The sequence below is a fragment of the Trachemys scripta genome, chromosome 5 (assembly GCF_013100865.1).
Source record: "Trachemys scripta elegans isolate TJP31775 chromosome 5, CAS_Tse_1.0, whole genome shotgun sequence".
NCBI lineage: Eukaryota > Metazoa > Chordata > Testudines > Emydidae > Trachemys > Trachemys scripta.
This window is the reverse complement of record NC_048302.1, coordinates 61126174-61149161: the sequence shown is the minus strand read 5'-3', so window position 1 is coordinate 61149161 and position 22988 is coordinate 61126174. Positions and strand designations below refer to the sequence as shown.

Below are 22988 nucleotides of genomic sequence, written 5' to 3'. Positions count from 1 at the left end.
ACATATAGTATCATGGACTTTTTTATATAGCATAGACAAGCTATTTTACAAATATTCTAGAACATTCTTTATTGAAACTTTCTTCCTCCAGGGTTAAGCACCATAGTTCCAAATGGACTGAGCTCAAAGGGAAGCCATAATAAACTTCTAAAACACTAATAACTATCTTTAAAATAGCTTTTCAAAACCTACAAATGTTATTTTAAGATCCAACATGTTGGTATCTTCTAAGACAAAAATTAAGCATGGTCTGTCTTAATGTTATAAAGCTCTCCTTTCCACTCCTGCAGAGTTGTGAAATACCAGAACTTGGGGTTTCCTAACTGAATAAGCATAACTCTCAGAATATTATTCTCAGTGTAAATAATACTTATGGTTACAAATTCAAATTATGTCAATATTAACTTAAAATTATATTTTCTTGAACATTCTTTCTGTACACATCTGCTAGAATACTCACAGACGTTGAATAAAGGAACACTATGTGTCCTCAAGCACCACTTACACCCTGAACTAAGGCAAATTACTACTAACACCTGCATACCAAATACACATACATATACATTTGTACAATTTGGCAAGTGTGGAATTCTGGCAAACAGTTTTTGCTCATTCATATATCTACCTAGATCCAGACCAGCCTTTTTCCCCTTTCCTTTTTTGTCCTGAACTATCCATAGTTGGGCCTTGTAAACCCTGACTAGTTAATCTGAAGAAATACACTTTCAGAATACCTTAATACTCAACTAGGTTGGTGTTCAGTCTGTTTTTGGTTGCTTAGCTGGATTATTCTGGCCATTGTTATTTGGCAAGTAAAGAATACAGGCTGACAGACTTCCCACATGTACCACTGTTCTAGTCAACAATAAAATATATTTCTGAGCTACAGTCCCAATGAAGCTTTTGTAGCTTTGTAAAACACATATGCCAGTGGGTTACACTTTTATGTTATCTGTTCCAACCTTAATGAAGTTAAGGAATTTTTGGCCTTTGTAATGTTCATCAAATGACCTTCACCTAACCAGCAGACAAAATCACCCAACATGCATTGCCTGAGTCAGCAGAATAGAAGCCTTATAGTGAGGTTTGTAGAATGGCGTCCTAAACCATTCAAACAACTAAAAAATTTTTTTTTCCTTTGTTTGACTAGGTTGGAGTCTTGCCACCACATCAAAGAAGAGGTGATTTTTTCATCAAGTAGCTTGTGAAAAATGTACCAAAATATTAGTACTGAAATTTTTCTAGAAATACCATTAAAATATTATTTCTTTATGGAAATCAGTAGCTTGACAGAGCTGTGCCATTATCTGCCATAGGATCAGGAAATAATACAATCACATTCTTGGGAGATGGCACTTTTAGTTGTTTAGTTTCCATTGTTCTATTAAAAGAGGTGGAACTACAACTAGATCTAGTTGAAACTTTTCAGCTTATTTTTTCCCCATGAAAAATGTTTAAAAAATTATAAAATGTGGGTGACAACAGGGGAAAGGAAAGAGAGTACTACAAACCCAGCAATGGCAGCAGTACGTGGGTTCTGGGCACTTTGATGCATCTCTCACACAGCTGCAGCTATATACAGGCCTGTATAAATGGCTAATTTATCTTGCCCCAGGATCTTAGATATCTTGAAAAGAAGGGCCAGGAAAGAGCAAGACAGAGGGAAATGAGAGTAGGGAGAGCGAGAGCAAGAGAGTGTGTGTGTGTGCAATTCGGGAGTGGGAGAAAAGGAGAAACAGAAATAGATAAAATGGAGGGAAAGATTGATATATAGTTAGTACTACATGTGTGAGAAAAATACAATCAGGGGAATCTCTGGGGAGATTAGAGATGGGCATTAGAAAAGCAGATAGGGAAATTTTTGGAGAAATATACAAGTGAGGTAAGAGGTACCGAGAGGGGACTCTATCTGGAGAGGCACAGTTTTGAGGAGGCTGGAGAGAAGGGCATATTGGGATCTTCTCTATCTGCCAGACATAGCAAACAGAATTGTCCTTAACCAAACCACATTTTCAAATCTTCAGAAAAATTCAGTTTGGGTTTGCTATGAAGAATGAACAGTGGTTTAGAGGAATTCTTACTGAATATTTAACCAAATCAGATTGCACATCCCCAGTCATTATTAAGTGCTGACATATGTTCTGCCCTGTACAACACAGAAATAAAGACATTGCACTGGACCATGGATTTTACACTCTGGATAATTTTGGTTACTATAAAGTTTATGCCATAGTTCTACTCAAACCACATGCATGCATCAATTAATTGCCCCGAGCACTCCTCATGCAAAGTTGTTATTTAAAACACAAAAATGTTTTCTATATACTCTGTTTTTCATATTTGTGTGTGTGGCTCAAAACTAGATTAAATGTTTTCAAACACATCAAACAGCTAAAATGGATGGGAAAGTATGGGCCAAATCCTGTGAAGTGTGAACTTTGGCAATTCCCACTGACTTCAATTAAAGTTGTAGATGCTTAGGACCTTTCAGGATTTGGTCTGTGTTACTTGTCAGAATTAGTTAGATCAAACAAAGAAAAAAAAATCAAACTGTTCCTGAGGGTTGCATAAGATTTTGTAATCATGGTGTTATTACACTGCCTGTAAAATAAATAAATAAATACATAAACTTTTTTGTTTGTTTTTTCATTTCCTGTTAAGTGACAAATGGCTACAGTTATTCTATTCTATTCTACAGCTTCAAATTGCTCACTTCTTGTGCTGTGCAAGAGAGGAATGTATCGTGTAGGGAGTTTGGTCTGATCATATCCATTTTGTTGTTATTTTAAAACCCAGCTAAATTTTCTATACAGCAAATGAAAAAAGAGGTAGCCATTCATACTGTATTCTCCTCCTCTGTAGGAGGAGATCAGGAGCATAAAGTGGGATGCAACTTGCACCCTTTGTGTCCAGTCATCCCAAGAGTCATTTCCCCCATGATCAGCACTAACGATGGACTGGAAGGGATCAGTGAAATCCAAGGCCTTGAACTGATATCGAAGTTGCCTCTCCACAGCCCTCTCAACAATCTTCCACAGACAGGGAAGTTTATGAACAGAACAGAACAATAACTGACAAAATATCAGTGTCAAGACACGACTTCCTGACTAAGGGCCTACCAGCTGTTCATTAAAGGGAACTGGAACCCCACCTCCAATTGGGAGGCATCTACAGTATTTAACGCCAATGGATCCCATATTTCCCTACTTAATTTTACAAGATACGAGAGCATGAGTTCAACAGTGTAAAGTTTCTGGTACGCTTCACCAGTAAGTGGACAGAGAATATTATTGCTGTGTCTCTTAGTGCCTCTTTCTGGTACCCTGAAGACTACCAGGTTTTTGCCCAGACCTTCACAGCTTTTCCTCTGAACACAATAATTCCAACACCAAGACAGGCCACAGTTGAGTACTCTTTCAACCCAAGGTGGCCATCCTTTTGGACTAGTTACCAATCTGAACTCCAAAGACTTAAATTACAATGTGTGCCAAGATGATCTCTTCAGTCAAATGGTTACAATTACTGACCAAGAAGATGGACTGGATGGAAAACCAATCTTCATGTACATGTTCCTTGCTGAACTTGGCCTACTTATCATTGTTCGTCCACATGAAAGCCCGCCTTTGCAGTGATGCCTATAAAAAAAACTTGACAGCGGTTGGTGCACTGAGACCAGCCTATCAGGCTGACCAATACTGTCGCCTTGTTTCTTTGTACTCCCTCACCTATCTATCTGTTGTCTCCTGTCTTATACTTAGATTGTAAGCTCATTTTGTTCTGTGTTTGTAATGTAGCACAATGGGATCTATGACTAGACTCCTGATCTATAATTTGGGCTTCTAGGCATTATGGTAATACAAATAATTAGTAATAACAATTCAGAGGTTTACAGTCTAAAATCTCCACTAGTACCGCCAAATGTTCAGTGAAAGAATCTGGTCAAAACATCCCTAGAAAAGATATCCCCTTCAGCCCTGGACCAGCCTCTACAATGGCAGCCATTCTAGATTGAATCCACAAAGTATAGTAAATGGAAAATTCCTCACAAAAGGAAAAATTATTTCTAAGCAGAGATTGCTGAAAATTAGGAGGCTGTCACACACTCTATAAAGAACTATCTGCCTATTTTACAGAAAAGATCACAGAATCAGGGATAACCTCATAGAAAGTATGTAATGCTACCATCCCATCTTCATTCTCAGAATCTGAGATTCACACAACAGGAAGGCCTACTAACATTAAAGACCATCCAAACCTGACCAATAGTCCTAAGGATCTGGAGGGCTGCCTGGACATGCTCTAATCTGACTCAGAAACTTACTCTCAAAGTGCTCCCATAGTGTAGCAATAGACAACTGCACCTCTCACTTATGAAGATGTGCGAGGCTATATTGTTCCTCTCATGTCCTATTTAACGCATCTATGGAGTTACATGGGGGATTATGAGATGTCAAGGTCTACGATGTTAAACGTATGTAAATATACTCAACTATGTAGCTCCTTCACTACCATCACCATCACTCAGCTGATCCAGTGCCTATGCAAAATCAACTCCTAGATCAGGGGTGGCCAACCTGTGGTTCCGGAGCCACATGCGGCTCTTCAGAAGTTAATATGCTGCTCCCTGTATAGGCACCGACTCCGAGGCTGGAACTACAGGCGCCAACTTTCCAACGTGCAGGGAGGTGCTCACTGCTCAACCCCTGGCTCTGCCGCAGGCCCTGCCCCCACTCCACCCCTTCCTGCCCCCTCCCCTGAGCCTGCCGTGCCCTTGCTCCTCCCCCTCCCCCCCAGAGCCTCCTGCATGCCACAAAACAGCTGATCGGGAGATGTGGGGAGGGAGGGGGAGGCGCTGATCGGCTGGGCTGCCAGTGGGCAGGAGGCACAGGAAATGGCAGGGGGGGGGAACAGATGAGGGGCTGCTGACATATTACTGTGGCTCTTTCGCAATGTATATTGGTAAATTCTGGCTCCTTCTCAGGCTCAGGTTGGCCACCCTGTCCTAAATGAAAAGTTTCTTGCTGAAGCTGAACCTCGGAAAGTTGAAAATGATACTAGTGGGTAGAGGAATGGTCTACTCTCTCAGAACCCTGAGGAAGGAAATATTTTTGGGGGGGGTGCATTGGTCAGGGGCAGAGGAGAATAGAAGAGCCCAGAAAAGGGAAAAGTAGGATTTTTTGTATCAAGAGGGAGAACTAAACATTTAAACCACTACCCTCCAAAACATATGTTTGAGCTGAATGCAGGAGGGAGCAAGGAACACAGCGACATGTTTGGTAAGTGTTTGGGTTTTTTTTTTTAGTTGTTACCAAAAGTGACACAGAAAGGTCACACCTGCTTCTGGGTGCAGTGAGAGCTTCAGCATCATGTTTCAAAGGATACTTACAGACAAGGTTGAAAAGAACTTTTATTTATTTTGAATGGTCAACCTGGAAAATTGCAAGATATAAATTTCTCCATATAGAATCACTGGTGAATCAGAATTAGAGAGTTAATATTATTATTTTCACAAACTTTTAAAACAACAAAGTAGTAGTAGCAGAGCTCATGTTTTTGAGAACAATGAATGGGGAAGATTTAATGGCTTGATATAAAGCAGATCTAACAGTGTAACACCTGGCTCCCATCACAACAGTGTTCACTTTTCTTTCATGTTTGAATATTGGACTAAAAAAGCTGACTCTGCAACATGATCTACTGTTTTCAAGGCTAGAAAATACAATAAACAGTACAAACAGGTGAAACAGGCAACTTCAAAACCAGGTGAATGCTGTCAAAAATATTTCACAGAAAGGAAAGAACATAAACCTATAAGCAAAGTTCTCCCCCACTCCTTCATTTTATTATAATGGGTTTTTGACAGTGTAGATTCAGTTTGAAATTTTCTGTTTTTTCACATGCTGAAATGTTTTCTTCTCTATTTATCATGTCAGAATGAAATATCACACAATACAGGCTATTAGACGGATTTTGAATATTGACGGGATAAAGCCCAGAAACGGAGGCAGAAAAGCTTACGCAGTCATCTGGGTATACCATAAAATGAAACTAATACTGATAAGCATGACAGTATTCGTGGGTCCACATATAAGCCAGAAACACCTACTTCTCAACAGGGTGGAAAACAAAATTCCTAAAGCAGAAGCAATTAGGCATTTTTGTCATCTCCGAAAGGATAAGGGTAACGGGAAGAGAAAAAGTATCATGATTCAAACGGTGCTCCAAATGGTTGTCAGAGATGTAAAGTATTCTGTGGAATACACCATTTATTTGACACAACCAAAAAAGACATTATGATCTAGAATGATCCACTCCTGTCACAGCAAATAGGATTTAATCATGTCAGAAAAAAAAAAGCACTCTAAGAAAGCTTCTGAACTCCCAAGAGTCAACACTCTACATGTTTGTAGGGATGTAGAGATGCTATTTTCATCATCACACTGAAAATAACATGCCCTCAGACTTGATAGTTCTATGAATTATGGTATATCTTCATACTTTCCGCGTGCAAATGCTAATTCAATGGCACTGAAATGTCACTTGGGGTGGTTTTAGTTTGATGGAAATAACACATTTAACAGTAACTCAAGCATCATCTTTTTATTATTGTAATTATAAATTGATGTCAATGGGAGTCACACCTGCATAAGTGAGACTAAAATTTATCCCATAATTCATAGTTTAAATGGGGATCTTTTTTTTTTTTTTTCAAACCAGTAGGGAATACATCATCTTTATTTTTTAAATAAAAGACTATCTTTCCCATTTCTTAACCAAAGCCTTCTCTTTTAATACATAGTTTTACTATTTGATCTTAATATTCAAGATGTGTATGTGTTTTATATTGTTCCACTAAATTTACTTTAAAGTAACATGCAAGAACCAAGACATAACAATAGCCCCATTGTTTTATCTTTGATGGTAGTCTAGAGAAACACACAAAAAACCATTTATAATATTTTAAGAAACATTTCATAGGTGACACAAACCTACAAAAAACAATCAAATCCTTTATGTATCGCATTGGGCTTTAGTATTGCACATTTCATAGAATTCTTTCATCGGAGAACCCTGCAAGACCAAGTCACACTGACAAACACAGAAAGAATGGCCTTTTAATATATTTGCTTTTGTCACAATATTAGTGATGTTTATTTCAGTTTAGAGTGTCAATTTATAGTCAACAGAACATTCACACTAGAGTTACAGATCTAAGGCTAGGTCTATACTACCCGCCTGAATCGGCGGGTAGAAATCGACCTCTCGGGGATAGATTTATCGCGTCCCGTTGGGACGCGACAATCGATCCCCAAATCGGCGCTCTAACTCCACTAGCGGAGGTGGTAGTAAGCGCCGCCGACAAAAAGCCCCAGAAGTCGATTTTGCCGCCGTCCTCACAATGGGGTAAGTCGGCTGCAATACGTCGAATTCAGCTACGCTATTCACGTAGCTGAATTTGCGTATCTTAAATCGACTCCCCCCGGTAGTGTAGATGTACCCTAAGAAACAACAACATTTACACAGAGGGACAGATCCAATGGAACTATGACCATTTACACCAGATCAGGATCTGCCCCAGATTGTTTGAATTAATTATATCATAGTTGATAGCCTCAGAAATTGATTTCACTTTTCATTATATTACTTTACAAGGACTACAGCTAAAATCTTCAAAATGATTAGTGATTTTGGGTGCCCAATTTGAGATACTTTAAGGAAGCCTGATTTTCAGAGCATGGCTAATCAGAATTTTCTGAAAATGTGGTCCCTTGAAGGTGTCTTACATTGAGTTTCCAAAAATTGAGACACTCAAAATTACTAGTCACTTTTGAAAATGTTGGCCACATACATACATACATACATACACACACACACACTCAGACAGGCACACACACACACAGAAGTAAATATAAAGTTGTATTTTCCTCCAAACAAATGTTAGAATGCTCTGTTTCCTAGAAAATTCAGTGCTAGTAGTACATAGTTGTGCACAGTTATTTCCAGAGTGGAGTTTTGCTACTTTCTATAAGAACAGAACTGGAGCCAGTTTAAGTAATCCTGCAAGTAATTTCCTTTTTAAATTTCACATAGATATTGCCTAAATAAAGTAAGTATCATGACAGTATTATTTTAAAGGTAAAATACAAAAGAGGAAAGGGAAAAAGCATTATCTTTGCTTTGCTGTTCATTTTTAAGACCGATCTACACAAGCAGAAATCAAACCCATTTTCAAAAATGGCTTAACTAACACAGTTTCAGCTACATACTTGTGCTAAATTACATTGTTTTAACAATCCTGCTAGTATTTCCACACTTTCTCTTTAGAAACCATGTTAGAAGTGTTTTGAAATACTTGGAATCCTGGGTCACATAAACTAGAGTACCTCATTATCCTCCACAATGTTCTCTTGTCAAGGAAGGTAGATAAATGGCCAAATATTTTAGTACAATTTTCTAAAAATGTTCAGATTTCTTCCTTTTACACATACACTGCAATATACTAGTCCGCCATATTTACCGTGTTGACTAGATTGGAAAACTAAAAAGTCACACTACATGCACTTAGGGCTTGATCCTGTTCCCACTGAAGTCAATAGGAGCTTTGCCACTGCCTTCAATAGAAACAGAATCAGGTCCTCAGCTTGCTGTCTTCATACTGCAAATTATCAGATCGCCTGCAGGGATGAAATCATCTGGTTATGTAGTAATCCTGTCCATATTACAAAGTAACCTTTAGCACACAGGCATAACACTTAAATATTGGCCAGATGTAATGAAATGATTGAATTGAAATAAAAATTGATAGCATTTTTATAATACCAAAAAGGTATTCTCACTGGAACTCACAACGTATGGCATAGCACCTCAATTCTGCTCTATTCCCTTATTTTTTTATTTCTGTCACTCTCTCTTTTAGTACTATTTAAGAAAATCACTTGCATTGTCAACAAGTGTAAATCTTTCATTCGAAGTTGGTAACTAAAACTATACTCTATGGATAAAGCTGGTCAGTTAGTATGTGTTGGTTGAATAATTTACTCAATGATCTTCAGGATATTTCTACAAAAATATGTGATTTGTTTAACTCTGTGCCCAATCCTATGAAGAGATGAGACTCTCTAGTAAGCAGCAGCTCAGCCCCCTCAAGTCCCACCATAGTCAACAGTTTGAAGCAATGGGCCCACTGAGCAAATGGCTGTAACACTTCCAAATGAGCCATTGGAGTCTATATGGTAATGTAGTTGGAGACTTTTTAAAAGGCAGATTATTGATCCAACTGCTTGCAAAAGCTCCAAATGGTTTAAATCCCTATTTTGTGCATCTGAAATGACAGATCATAGCAGCTTTTTGGTGTTATGGGCACAGAGCAGACTTAGATAAATATCACATACACTAGGAACAACTCCAGAGCCCAGACCTAGACCGCATAACTTGGCCGGGGACTGGGCAAATGAATTGGGACAGAGATGGAAAGTGGGGTGGACCGTGAGAAGAATCCTTCCTTCAGGCTACAGAGCTACTTTATCGTCTACACTCTAGCTCAGCGACTGAAGTAACCTGTGAAGACCCTTAAACAATCCTCTCACTGCACAACAGTGGCTCTTTCAGGCCTATCTCCAGCCCTTCCCTCTGCCACCATGCCTCAACCTTTCCTCCCTCCATTCCATTGCAGGGGTGTTGCCACTCACAGAGCAGGGCTCTGCACCATATAAGGACTGCATACTCCTTGAGCAGCACATTCACAACCTGTGCAGAAAAGCCATCTTGTCCCACTACCAAGAGGCCTTTCCTCAGCCTTGGAGAAGGAAGCTGGATATGCCCTTACTCCTGTTAAAAGGTAACAAATGGCATTTTTTATTAAAAAGGTTAGTTTGAATTTGCAGTAGCTATTTCTCTTTCCACCTCAAAACAAGCCACTAACTGATAGCTGATGCCATGCATTAGTGGGCTGCAAAATTTCTACAATTCAATAACAGTCATTTAAATTCTAGGAGGTGGTAAAAAAGCAACTGAAAGCACTACCTAATGGACTGCTTTGTTTTTTTGCTTTTCATTCTTAACATTTTAGAGTCAAACCCTTTTATTTTTCAAATAATTAAAAAGGAAATAAAATCAAACACTTTGCTCCCAGGCTGAAATATCTTTATGCCCAGTTTCAGCCTGGGTCAAAATTTTAACTCTTTATAAATGGACATTTCTAATAAAAATGCTGAGATGACATTCTTAACTACAGTAATATGAGAAAATGCAGTATTACGTAACTGAAATTCAATCAGAGACTAACATGAAAAGGTGGGATAATATAGCAACTAGTCTTCATCAGATGATGGTTATTGTGACCATTTTATGTACTGTCTCAGTTATAGTATCCTTGCCTCGAGTGGACTTGAAGCTGGAGTTAATCTGATTTGGCTTTATCTATGAAAGAAACTTCATTTATAAGTTTTCAAGGGTGATTACAGTCTACTGGTAATCAAAATAGAAATGGTGGCACAGGTTTTCAAGAGAGACCAGTGTTCACATAGGCACCAAAATAAGTAGCCATATTTTCAAAAGAGCTCAGCATGTTTGGTGCTGAGTTCTTTTGAATATTGAGCCATGAATGTCACAAAGAGAACCTGCTGAGTGCGGAACTCTTGAAAATCTAGCACCAATTGCGTATTCTGAAAACTTGAAAATCTGGCCCTACATGAACATTTTTACTGACATTCCCCCCTACACTGCACATGACAAGTAAATACTCTCATGGACTTCAGTGGGAATTTTGCCAGCAAAAGGATCATGGGATTAGACCACAAATGGGAAATTGCCATTTTTCTCTTCTTTTCGGTATCTAAAACAATTTAACTTCAGTGTTTAACAAATGAAGATACATTTTTGATGTGCACAATAAGCTATTCACAGAATAATTCAAGTAGCAATTCAATTGTAGGCACAGCACCATCAAGCAAACATCCAAGAGGATCCCATGCCAAGTTAATTCTGTTAATATAGAGCTGAACAGCCTGGTCTGATATAGAATAAAGTTATAGCTTTGCCCTGAAACAGAAAATTTCTTATGGCCTGATCCTGCCACCTTTAATTGCATTGAATATAGTACCTTCCTTAACCCAAAAAGCAATCTCATTAGTTTCTATAAGGTTGGCTGTGGAGTAAGATGATATTCAAAGTCAGCTACTGTAGAAGAACTGGACCCTTATTTTGTAGAGAATAATTAATATCTCTTGGTGAAAGTCTTTTCTTTGTTACATCTTTTTTTACTCTTTACCTAGGCATACTGAAGACCAATAGAGTTACACTGTCTGAAAAAGTGTAAATGAAATCAGAATCAGGCCCAAAAAGCGTTACTCACTGACTTCATTCTCCAAATGGAAACTTTGCACAAATACACTTCCCTTTTAAACTGACCAATGTATAGGTAAGAAAACGCTTAAAGTTTCTTAAAAGCATACAAAATGTCAAAGATGTATTTAAGGAAAAATAAAAAAAAATTAGGATGCATTCCCCTTGATCAGTGAGTCACAAAGCACCTCTGCATCACAGACAAAAAGATACATGAAGCGTAGATATTAGAAGTAATACTTAAAACAGCATAATCCATATCACTGTAAGTACACATTACAAATTAGAAATACAGTGTGGTAAATGGAGCTACTGATGACACAGTATGTATTATCTTAACAGGTGATTTTTTAAAAAATATGCATTCACTATATTTGCCTAGTTCTTTTAATCTCTCCTTTCCATTCAAATAAATTGTAAAGCATTCACTAATGGAATGCCAGACTGTTTATTTATCAAAGTATCTTTTCAATTTTAACTACTTTAAAACTAATATGTATTTGTAACCAATGTACAATTTTGATTAAACTTTTTAAAATAAAACCTGAAGATTTTAAAATAAAATAATAATGCTGATACAAAACACATTAATTTCAAATAACATAAGACAGATTTCTACAACAGCTAAACCTTCTACAACACTGAAACCAGATTTCAGTCAACTATGTGACACAAAAGAATAAAATCACCATGGGCAGAACAACTGTAGAAAACTACATGAGTGAATCCCTAATTCTTGATCTTCTACAAATATAATTTCTCACAGTACTATGATGTTAGCCACTGTATGCAAGATACTTAACTTGTGGTACCTACAGTTATCAAACAATCTAAATATATAATAAAATAAAAATATTTTGACTCAGGAGTTCTCATATGAGAAGCACAATACTTAATCAACATGTGTGTGATGCATTTACCTTTTCTCAACATTACTTTGAGCCTGATCCTACAGGCTTTGGCGCCAGTGTCCGCTATCCAAGAATGCAGGACAGAGCCTTCAGTACAAAATATTGGTAATTCATGCTCCCAAATGATTTATAGAGATGGGAAGGTTGACTTAAAATACTAATTCTGCTTGTAAAGGCTTTTGGAATCATCTTATTCAGAAAGTTATTGTGTGGTTTAAACAATTTCCGTCTTTTTCTTTATATTACACCAAGTATTTACTTATTAGTTGCATTCATTTGACAAGTTTAGTATGGAGTATTTTCCCAACCATTTTAGTATCAAATAATTGGTCTTATTAGAACTTTCTATAAAGGTCACTTCAGATTTTACAATTGGTCTTATCATTGCATAAACCTTTTTCTGTCAAGATGTAGACATGACATGTTCTAGAACAGAGGTGGGCAAACTACCGGCCCGCGGGACTGTCCTGCCTGGCCCTTGAGCTCCCAGCCAGGGATGCTAGCACCCCTCCCCCACTGTCCTCCCTACCCCGCAGCTATGCCGCTGCACGGGCAGCACTCTGGGCAGCGGGGTTGCGCTCTCCTGCTGAGCAGCGCAGCAGCGTGTCTGGCTCCAGCCAGGTGGCGTGGCTGCCAGACATGCTGCTCTGAGCGGCATGGTAAGAGGGCTGGGGGGTTGGATAAGGGGCAGGAGTTCTGGGGGGCCTGTCAGGGGGCAGGGGTATGGATAGGGTCAGAGCTGTCAGGGGACTGGGAGCCGGGGGGGTTGGATAGGGGGTGGGGTCCCGGGGCGGTTAGGGAACAAGGAGCAGGGGGCATTGGATGGATCTTGGATTCTGAGGGGGGCAGTCAGCGGTTGGGAAGTGGGAGGGGTCAGGGGCCAGGCTGTTTGGGGAGACACAGCCTTCCCTACCCGGCCCTCCATACCGTTTTGAAACCCCAATGTGGCCCTCAAGCCAAAAAGTTTGCCCACTCCTGTTCTAGAAGAAAGTTATTGATAATTAAATTAAGTATACTGCTTGTATACACATTGACATAACAATGATAGCATACCTACAATTTCATTAATAATCTGGAATTAATAAAAAACATTTTCCCTCAAGAATTATCAACTGTGCAAGTAGAATTGTAGCAGTTACACACCTCTTAATTCTCTAATGTATCTTTAATCAGAAATCTGATCCACTCTATTGACATCAGTAGTAAGACTATAATTTTCTTCAACAGCTTTAGATCAGTCCCCAGTTCATGCAGTAGGTCCAGATCATGCAAAGATTTGTGCACATGTTTAACTTTAAAAGGACTACTCACAGTTCATAAAGTCAATGTAAATTAGTTATTATAGTAGTAATTCACACAAATATATTACTAAGTATAAGGAACTAAAATTAATTTCAGTAGTTATTTAATGACAAGTAAAATAATAATTCATTCATCAAATATTTAGAGACTAGTAAAGATTTAATTGATGTGTATCTCATGATTAGCAGTTAAACCTAACTCATTTGATACTTAATTAAAATAAAACTATCTTCAGAAATATAAATAGGATGTATATTTAAGACACAGACAAGATTTGTGCAATAAATGCAAACATGCAATGAAAATCTGGAAAATCAAGCTGTCAAACCAAAAATGTCACTTATGTTTTAACTCCCCAACTTCTGGTTCATGGATCTGTGTATGTAAATTTAAATATCAGCAAGAAGCAAACAGGCACAGCAGGGAGGGAACTATCACAAGGAACAAGTGTCCTGGGTTTGATTTTGTAAGACCACCAGCAGCAAGAAAGTACTTTAAAGGCTGCTAAAGCTCTTGATTTTAAGTGAGAAGATGTGGGGAGGAAGAGGGTTATTTGGGAGTGTGAAAATTATGACAGTTCATATAGCATACCATCCACAGATATTTTTATATCATTTTTATGGTAGGTACAGTTTGGCACTTGTCAGTTCTAACTATAAGGAAGTTCCATAGCTTTCCTGTGTAGAGATTTGTAAGGGAAAAGAAATGAAAAAGAACTAACAGGAGAAATATAAACAAACTTAAGCATAACTATTGAACCATTTTCTCTTCTCCTTAAAACCAAAACCAAACCATTATTGTGCAATATATTTGCTTTTGGTCCAGAGCATATTTACTCCACATAAACACAGATACATCTCTCCTGGCTTTCCTGGAATAGTCTCTGTTTATTTATTTATTTATTTTTGAAATGTTTTTACTGGTGATGTTCTAAATGCTATTCTCTTAAGAATTCCATCTGTAGCATTATAGTACAAAATAGCTAGAAAACCAAATGCCATGAATACCTCTCTCCTTCAAAGCTGCTGGTTGAGGATATAATGAGAGGATCTGAGATTTATGCATGAATCAGCAACTCGTTGTCATAATGTCATGGTGCAGTGATCCCTGCAGAGCTGTAAGACTTGATTTAAAATGGAAATGCTCTACCCCCCTTGAGCCAGCAAGATTAAACTTCCAAGAGCGTACATATATTACCTCTGTGCCATGGCTACTTTATGAATAACTTGTTACTGTTATTGAGCTTTTGCATTACCCTGAGGAAATTTCTCTTGAAGGGACTCAAATCTCTTTTTAGGGTGAAAAAAAAATCAGTGTTCACAAAATAATTGGTACTGTTTAGTTTTGAAGGGTTAACAGGAAGATTGTCAAGGTTCATCACCTCAGCTGTTTTCTGTTTTGATGTAATTACACAATAGAATCTATTCCTTATATTGTAGATGATGAGGAATTTCATCAGTTGTGTTGGGTTTAATTATACTGTGCTAAAGGACTAATAGTTCATTTTTCTGGATAACCTCAAGTTTTACGCTATAAACTATTAAACACCAAAAGCTCCCAAGCACCAGTTTGTGGTGCATGGTAGTGACCTTGTAACTTTCCTTTCCCCTTGACTTCTTTCCCTGTTTTACGTCATTAGAATCACCTATGCGCATCGAAATCTGCCGCTTCTAGCCCGCTTCCCCCTTGGGGAGAGATTGTACTCTTGCTCCAGAGCACCACTCACGCTTGTCTCATCCATGTAAGGGCTGCACAGCCCTTCAATGAAAACCACGAACCAGAGCCTCACTTCCTGCATGAAAGAAATGGTGCTACTCGATTGACACCAGCTGCTGAAGATTTGCCCTCAAGTATTTGCTAAAGACCAAAATTAACTCCTCCCCCCCCCCCCCCCAAACGACAGCTTGCGGTCTGTGCTACACAACGTACTGCAACCTGTGCTACCCAAAGCAGAGCCTCCCTCCCAACAGATCTGTCTTTTGGTCATTATCTACAGATCAGAAGGACTCACTCACCATATTGTTTGCTGCCTGTTTTGACAACTGTCAACCGCGCATGCCTCCTTCCTTTGTGCATATGGGAACGTAATACTTTAAACAGTACTGCTTTATGTTAAAAGCCACTCGTTCAGTGTATAGACTCAGTATTTAAGTGCAATTAAATGTTTTCAATAATACATATGATCTTTAACTAAAAACACTTGTTGAGCACCCTGCGTCCTGGGTTTCCTTTAGTTATTTTGGGAGGTCCTTTGCTTAGGGTCCATTATTGGGTGTTGATGTGTGTGCGTGCTAACTTTTGAAATGTGTCTCTGTTTCAAAAGAATTATTTACATACATTGAAAATCAACATCCAACGCTGAGTAAGACTTCCTATTCTCTCAACAATTTCATTTGGTAGGAGAGGAGTTGGAAAGGCTGACTGCCTGTTGTTGGAACTAGTCTGCCATCTGCTGGGTGCTTAATCTATTTTTGACATTTTTGTCTTCGGTCTGTGAACCTACTCTTAAAGGTACAGAACTCCATTTTTACAAGTACTGTGTAGAGTTTCTAGCGGTCAGAATAGCATTTTGTTTTATTCAGTCACTGCCATGACTACTTTGAACAGTCACAGTTTCTCCTGACTATGATGATTGTCCATTTAGCTTACTGAACTTTGGTTAAGGGGCATGGGCTAAACTAGAAGAAGAGCACCTCTGCTAAGCAAGGTTGATGAATTGACTACCGTAAAATGCCTGGGTAAAGATACAGTAGCAGTTTTTAATCTCAGTTTTATTTCACCTGTAATATGCTTTGTAGATAAAGCAGCCTGAGACAGAACCAGATGCAGAATCTCAGAACTCAAACAAGAACGAATTTCATAGGATGAGGTAGTGGAAATGGTAATGGGGGAAAAAAAGCTAATTTTGAAATGTTCAATATCTCCAGTTCTAAAAAGCAACAGAGAGTCCTGAAGCACCTTTAAGACTAACAGCTGTATTGGAGCATAAGCTTTTGTGGGTGAATACCCACTTCGTCAGACACGTATTCACCCACAAAAGCTTATGCTCCAATACAGCTGTTAGTCTTAAAGGTGCCACAAGGACTCTCTGTTGCTTTTTTCAGATCCAGTCTAACACGGCTACCCCTGTGACACTTGACTCCAGTTCTAAATGAACTGCTAATTTTTATCTGTCTCAGCAAATACTGGTCTCCAGTATCCTCTGTTGGCTAATCACAAACCTTTCTTGGATGGTAATCGAAGAAGTACTATTTCTAATTATTTGTAGTATGTGTCCCTTGATTCAATCCAGAACCAACAGGATGCCTGCACTAAACGGTCACTTATGATAGATTTGAGAGATACTACCTGCTCTTACTTTACTCACATTAGCTTGTCATGGACCAAGGTTGTTATCCTGGACACCGATCTTCAAGTTGCTTGAAAATGGAAGTTTGGGATTTGGCCACACACAGAAAGAAAAAGGAGAGCCCACATATCATCAACCTACTGAAAGCCTATCTCAGCTCTTTAATGACGTCAGTGCCTTTCATTAAGCCCCCCTCCCCCCCAAGGTCCGATAAATATTGTAGGAGTTATCTGGAGGAAGATATTTAAGATCAAGAACGAGTCAGGCACAAACATCCAATGTGGTTTATTAAGGAAAGCATGATTCCTCCACTTTCTGGAAGAAATTTAAAAGCAGCCATGTTTGCCGTTAGAGATTGTTAGCAGCAGGAAAATCACTGGTGCTGCTTTAACTATATCACAGTCAAGAGTTCATTGACTTGGGAGTGGAAAAGCAAGAAAACACAGAACAATCATTCAGGCTGACCTTGAATTTTGTGAGAACTAGGATTTTAAGGAACATCTAGTTCAGTTGACTAATTTGTAACAAAATGTCTTGAAAATACTACCCAGAAATAGTATTAAGTCCCTGGAGTCTCCCATGATATTTGACGAGCTGAGAAATCGACAATTAAATAAATTGAGCAGTTCTCTCACATTATAGTAAATAACTAATGCAATAAAATTATGAAACTAGCTGGCTGTTAGAGGAAATCTGTGTTTTTCCCAGCCATTAATACCCTTATTCAAAGATAACAGCAAGGTTTTTCTTTAAAAAGGTACCTTCTTCTTTCATTCCCACTTTTTAAGGACATATTTAAAAATGAGAGACTCTGGCTGAGTGTGCAGCCTACACGCAGAATTAAGGGAAACTTCAGTGTGGCCGTGCAATGCTCTCTTCGTAGTGTACAATAAGGAACAGTCATTTTCCTAAGCTAGTATCGATGTGTGTTGCCTGTTTGTCCTTGTAAACGGTGTCTCTGCAGTGGGCTCATTTTCACTGCAAAAAGATGTGGTAGGAGAGCAAGACTGAAAGCTGGAGACTATGTAAGAAGCCTTTCGGAGCATGGGGGACAAAATACAGCTTTTAATGCTCCACCTGGACAGGTGTGCCTTTTTAGGGCTCCTGGATTTGTTACAATTGTCATTTTAAACGGTTGTTTGGGTTTTCTACTCTGTATCGCACGGTTTTCCCTTAAAGTTAGAATGACAAATTGCAGCTCTAATCGGCTGGGTCTGAGATGATTTTTCTCGTTAGGCAGGCGCCTAAATGGACGTCCTCCCCCCCCCTTTTTTTTTTTAAATGTGTTGCGCCGCCACTATACAATCAGGGAATCTCACAGGCCAAACTGAACGTTCATAATTCATTCCCCAGAACTTAAAAGCGCCTTTCTCATTCAAGATACTGCACAGGTTTAAACAATCCACCGACACTGAAACAATGCGAAATATGGGCGCAAAATTATCCCATCGGAATCGGTGTGTACACACATACACCACTAGCTAAAATTTGCAAATGATTCTATAGCATACGTAACTGCAAAGAACCCTACTCGAGGAATGGCTCTCCCTTTTCATCGAAATAAGACTAAAACCCTGACTCCAGCTATTTTGATATACCCCACTCAAAGGATGTATTTATTATACATCCAGGCAGATTTATGATGTGTTCTTGATGTATCTTAATTTTATCAAGGAGACGAAAAACAACAGTCTCTGCCTGAGTGATTTTAAAACGGGGGGATAATCATGCCTCTCGCGTCTACATGCTCAGTCAAAATTGTTAATCGTTCAATCAACCATTTCGGATAAGGTGATATGGTTTGCAACCGACGATGTTCCTAGGGGCTTTTCAGTGCTGGTTTTACTGTGGTATTTTTCCGCGTGACCCTGGCATTTTACTTATTGTCTGAGCCCACTGCAAAACAACTGAACACGGGGAAACAAACAGGAAATCCTGAGGATGGGAAGGGATGGCAGCTGTTCCGGGCCCTATGAAATTATAATACAGTAGATTATAAGAAAACCCCAGAGTCTGTGTCGGAAGAAAGCATCCGTTTTCCAACAGTACAACCCTCGAGGTGGCAATGATTAAATACAGGGAGTGAGCGGGCGCCTTCTTAATGTGCATTTCCTCCCGAAAATCCGATATCTTTGCTGGTCTCTTTGTTAAATTGCCCCCCTGCGGGGGGTTCCTCAGGGAGGCTTGAATTATTGGGGTAATGGAAGGAAGGGGGAGCTTGATGTAATATGGAGAATTGCAAACAGTAAAATGGCTGATCCGTGTCTCATTTAGCTATTGATGCTCAGACTCGAGCGGATACACTCGCGTTTGGCTTCCCCCGCTCCCGATCGCCTGGCACATCCTGCTTTATTTGCCAGAGCACCGCTGTACCACACCAAGGCGGAAGCCAGGACCGCCGCGCAACGGAGCTAGCACTGCACAGCTTTCGTGGGCAGCAGGCTCTCCCGGTTAAGTTTAATTGATTAATTGGAGAGTTAAATGGATCTCAGCTCAACAGCTCCTAGCTAAGCATGGAGCGTTTAATTTGCTGAGCCTGCCTGTCCAGCTGGACGGGGAAAGCTAGCATATGGTCCCACGCCATGTGCAGTAAGCCAGGCTTATGTAATGTATGGAAAGAGCCGAAAAGGAACCATTTTAAACCTGGACCATCTGTAAAGCAGTGTGTGCCATCCGCGTGGGAGGCGCCCTTTGAGCCCCAAAGTCATCGCCAGAGGAGCTCATTAGATGGGCGCGTTCTCCCCGAACCTGCCCCGCAGCTACCCAAGGGGCAAAGCACTGCACAGCCTGTACACCACCCTCTCCCACCGCCCCATCCCCATTGCGCACGCGTCCCTGCTCCCCTCCCTCCCCCGAACACGAGAGAAAGGGGTCCCTGCGGTTTCACGCCCCCCCACCCCCCAGAGCAGCCCTGTGCACGGTTATTTGAATGACACGAGCATTCGTTACTCACAAGCATTGGTGACGGCGAAGCTGTTGGCTACCTCCAGGTTGTCGATGTGGGGCGTCAGCCTAAACTCTGAAGTAGAAAACTGAACCATCCCTACCCGAAATGCACTGTATTCCTGATCGGCACCCCTCGGAAACAACCCCCCTGCAGGGAAACAAACAAACATAAAACAGAACAAGAGACCCGATCAGTGCTGCAAAGTGAGAAGCTTCAGGCAACAGGGGCATCCCCCCTTGGGCATCGCTGGGAGTCACTTAATCTCGCTGTCGGGGAGAGGGGCAGCTACATGCACGCTCGCTCTGGGGCGGTGGAGCTCTTCTAGTCAGCTGTCGTGGGGGGGCATGTTATTTGTCGGGAACCGTTGATTCTGCATCACGCCAGAGAGATGCGAGTCTCTTAACGAGAATAGCTAGCATCGGCAAACCGCTATCGGACCAGCTACACGATTTCGTTTCGATTTAAGGCAAACGGGGAATAGCCATCATTTCTGAAAGGAGGGGGCGTCATACAAAATCACACACACACACATGTGTGTATAATACATAGCATTCAGGGCTTGACAGGACATGAATACGCGAGCGCAATGCCAGCTGTGAATGAATGAATAAATAACCCCTTCAAATTAAACCTCAATCCGAAAAAAAAAATCCTGCCAGGCAGGGACACCTACCTATTTGTATGCTGTTAGAATAGACCCCCCAAATCAGTCCCCAGAACACAGGAGCCAGGAAGACAGAAATATGCATAATCTTGTGCATTTCCATGAAAAGTAGAGCATCCACGAAGCCACAAACGATCCCTTTCCTCCTCCTCGTTCTTCGTCCGTTCTCGCCAGCGAATTAGATCCTCTGCAGTGTTGGCCGAGGGACCAGACCACCCAAAGAAAGGAAAATAACCCCGAAGCGGCGGAAGCGGGAGAAGCGTTTGCACAAGGTCTGGTCCTTGTCCCGGCTCCAGAAGTAAGAAGGCTGCTTGAACGCTGCCGTGGTCCCAGTACATCCAGCACACGCACATGCACTCACACACTCGCACCCCCTCGCGCTAGCTCACAGGCTGGGGACCGGGGAAGAACCTGGCGCGCGTGCGCGAGCAGCATAGTGCGCGGGAGCGCGCGCCCACCCCCACTTTCTCTCCTTGCTCCGGCCCTAGAGCGCGGCTTGCGCTGCTCGCCCGGCTCAGCATCAGGGCTGCGCTGCTGCTGCGGCTGCTTCTCGCGTCCCTCCAGGGCCGCTGCCGCCGGGACAGCGCTAACCAGGTGGCTGGTGCCTTTGCGCACCGCGGACAGCGCCGCAGCAAGAGCAACGAAGCAGCCGCGGACCTACCCGCCGCCGGCCCCCAGTGCTGCAGGGGGCTCTCGACAGGCTCGCCTGGGGGCAGCGGGAGGCTCGCTGGCCTAACCGGGCCCCCCAGTTGTGCTAGGTAAAGGTCTCCCTTACCTGTCAGTGGCTAGGTCAAGGAGGGGGGTGGGTGTGTTCAGCTGCGGCGGAGCACAGGGCCTCCCTTCCCCCACATCAGAGCCTTGCAGGCGCGTGGCGGCGGCAGGGGGAACTGCAGCAGAGCTGCTCTCCTGCATGCTCCATGCGGGCCGGCTTCCGGCTGGCAGCCGGCGTTGGCACACTGGCCAAAGCGCCTCGTGCTGCAGCCGAAAGGGACCCGGAGCCACCGCGCGTGCGGCCGTGACACGGGATTCAGGCTCATATCTTATTTTGAGAGTGATATTTTATGTTTAAACAAACAAGCAAACAAAAATCCTGTTTGTGAGTTACAAAATACACAAGAAAACAAACAACAGCAAAATAACCTGAGACTATTTTGTGCTTGGATAAAAATGAAATGTAGAATAAATCCATTATGTGGACTCATTGCCTTTACAGTTTGGAAAATAGCTAAACTGGCCAATACATATAAGTAGAAAAAAATATCTATTCATGTGCACATATATTTCTTTGCCAGAAATGTTGTAAGGATAATTTATGATGACACGTTTTATCCTGTATCTAGTAAAATGTTATTTTTATTTTTTATATCACAGTAACAACTAGGGGACTAAACCAAGTTGTGGTCCCATTGTATTAAGCGCAGTACATTTATATAATAAAAGACAGCATCTGCCCCAAAGAGATTATAGTTGAAGGCCTTGATCTTCATTGTGGGGGCTGAGCAGTCCACCTGTATGCTATGTAGAATAAAGGCCTAAAAGACAAGGAATAAGAGGTGGATGAAACAAAGAAGTAGCAAGGGTAGAAAAGTGAGGACTAGGTAAAAAAATGTTGGATGTTTAGCATAGACCGTGTGCACGGTTCTTGTGTAATAACAAGTCAGTAGTAATAGTCTGATTGTGTTATTGGAGAATTAAAAATAATCAGTTTTTCTTTTTGTTTTTATTTCACTAGGTGGCCAACTGCAGAAAAATATAAAAGCCATTTGGCCCCATTCTCTTTTCAGCTCCACCCCGGTGAGCCCACTGACTGCAATTTTGGTGAAATGGTTCAAATAAGAGGACAATGCAGTCCAATGAAACTGCAAGAAGGTAATTTCATCAGATGTTACAAACAGATGTAAAAAGTTATGCTGACAATAAAATAAGGCATTCTATTTTTAGTTATGCTGACAATAAAATAAGGCATCTCTCCATTCTTTTTCTATAAAAATCCTTAGTTCAGTGAAAAGTTGCAAGACAGGCAAGAGAGAAAAAAAGAAAAACTGGCTGATAGTAAATTATGCTAACATAGTAAGAATAGACCATACTAATTAATATTATATAAAAAACCCAAATAATATGACTGAGATTCGTGTTCAGTACTCTTTGCACACAAAAAAAGGAAAAGATTCTAGTAAGAATTCGGGTAAAATTGTGATCTAAAATAAAGAAAAAGAAGGTCATGTTCTCTCATGCATCCTTTCTAAATCCACTTTAAGAAATGTTTATAAGAATCCAAATCATAAGCTTAGAACCTGAACCTGCGGACTTCAGTGGAAGTATTTTGCGTAAGTAAGGACCATAGGATCAACCTTTATTAAAAGGAATGTAAGAGTACTATCATACTGAACCACCAAAGATAAATTACGGAAGTCCAGACCACAAACAACAGGGACATGCCTTTCAAAAGTTTAAGAACCTCATCTTAACTCC

The 22988-nt window shown here is 40.6% G+C and overlaps 1 protein-coding gene and 1 long non-coding RNA gene across 7 annotated transcripts in view; one reads left to right on the top strand and one right to left on the bottom strand.

Annotated features, from left to right (window-relative positions):
• The window catches only part of GRIA2 (glutamate ionotropic receptor AMPA type subunit 2), a 122708-nt gene extending 101779 nt beyond the window's left edge, over positions 1–20929 (bottom strand). For 4 of the 6 annotated variants that reach the window (XM_034770682.1, XM_034770677.1, XM_034770678.1 and 1 more), the window contains exons 1-2: positions 20526–20929; positions 19859–19999 (exon numbers count right to left, since the gene is read on the bottom strand). In XM_034770682.1, the coding sequence (XP_034626573.1) occupies positions 19859–19999; positions 20526–20619 (235 nt within the window). In that variant the 5' untranslated portion in view covers positions 20620–20929. The remainder of the gene's footprint in view (positions 1–19858; positions 20000–20525) is intronic. The other 2 variants (XM_034770679.1, XM_034770680.1) reach the window with 1 other exon arrangement.
• A 42-nt stretch (positions 20930–20971) lies between these two features.
• Positions 20972–22389, top strand: LOC117877563. The gene is made up of 2 exons (XR_004645756.1): positions 20972–21274; positions 22249–22389. It is a non-coding gene; the product is annotated as an uncharacterized LOC117877563 (long non-coding RNA).
• Positions 22390–22988: the final 599 nt, after the last annotated feature.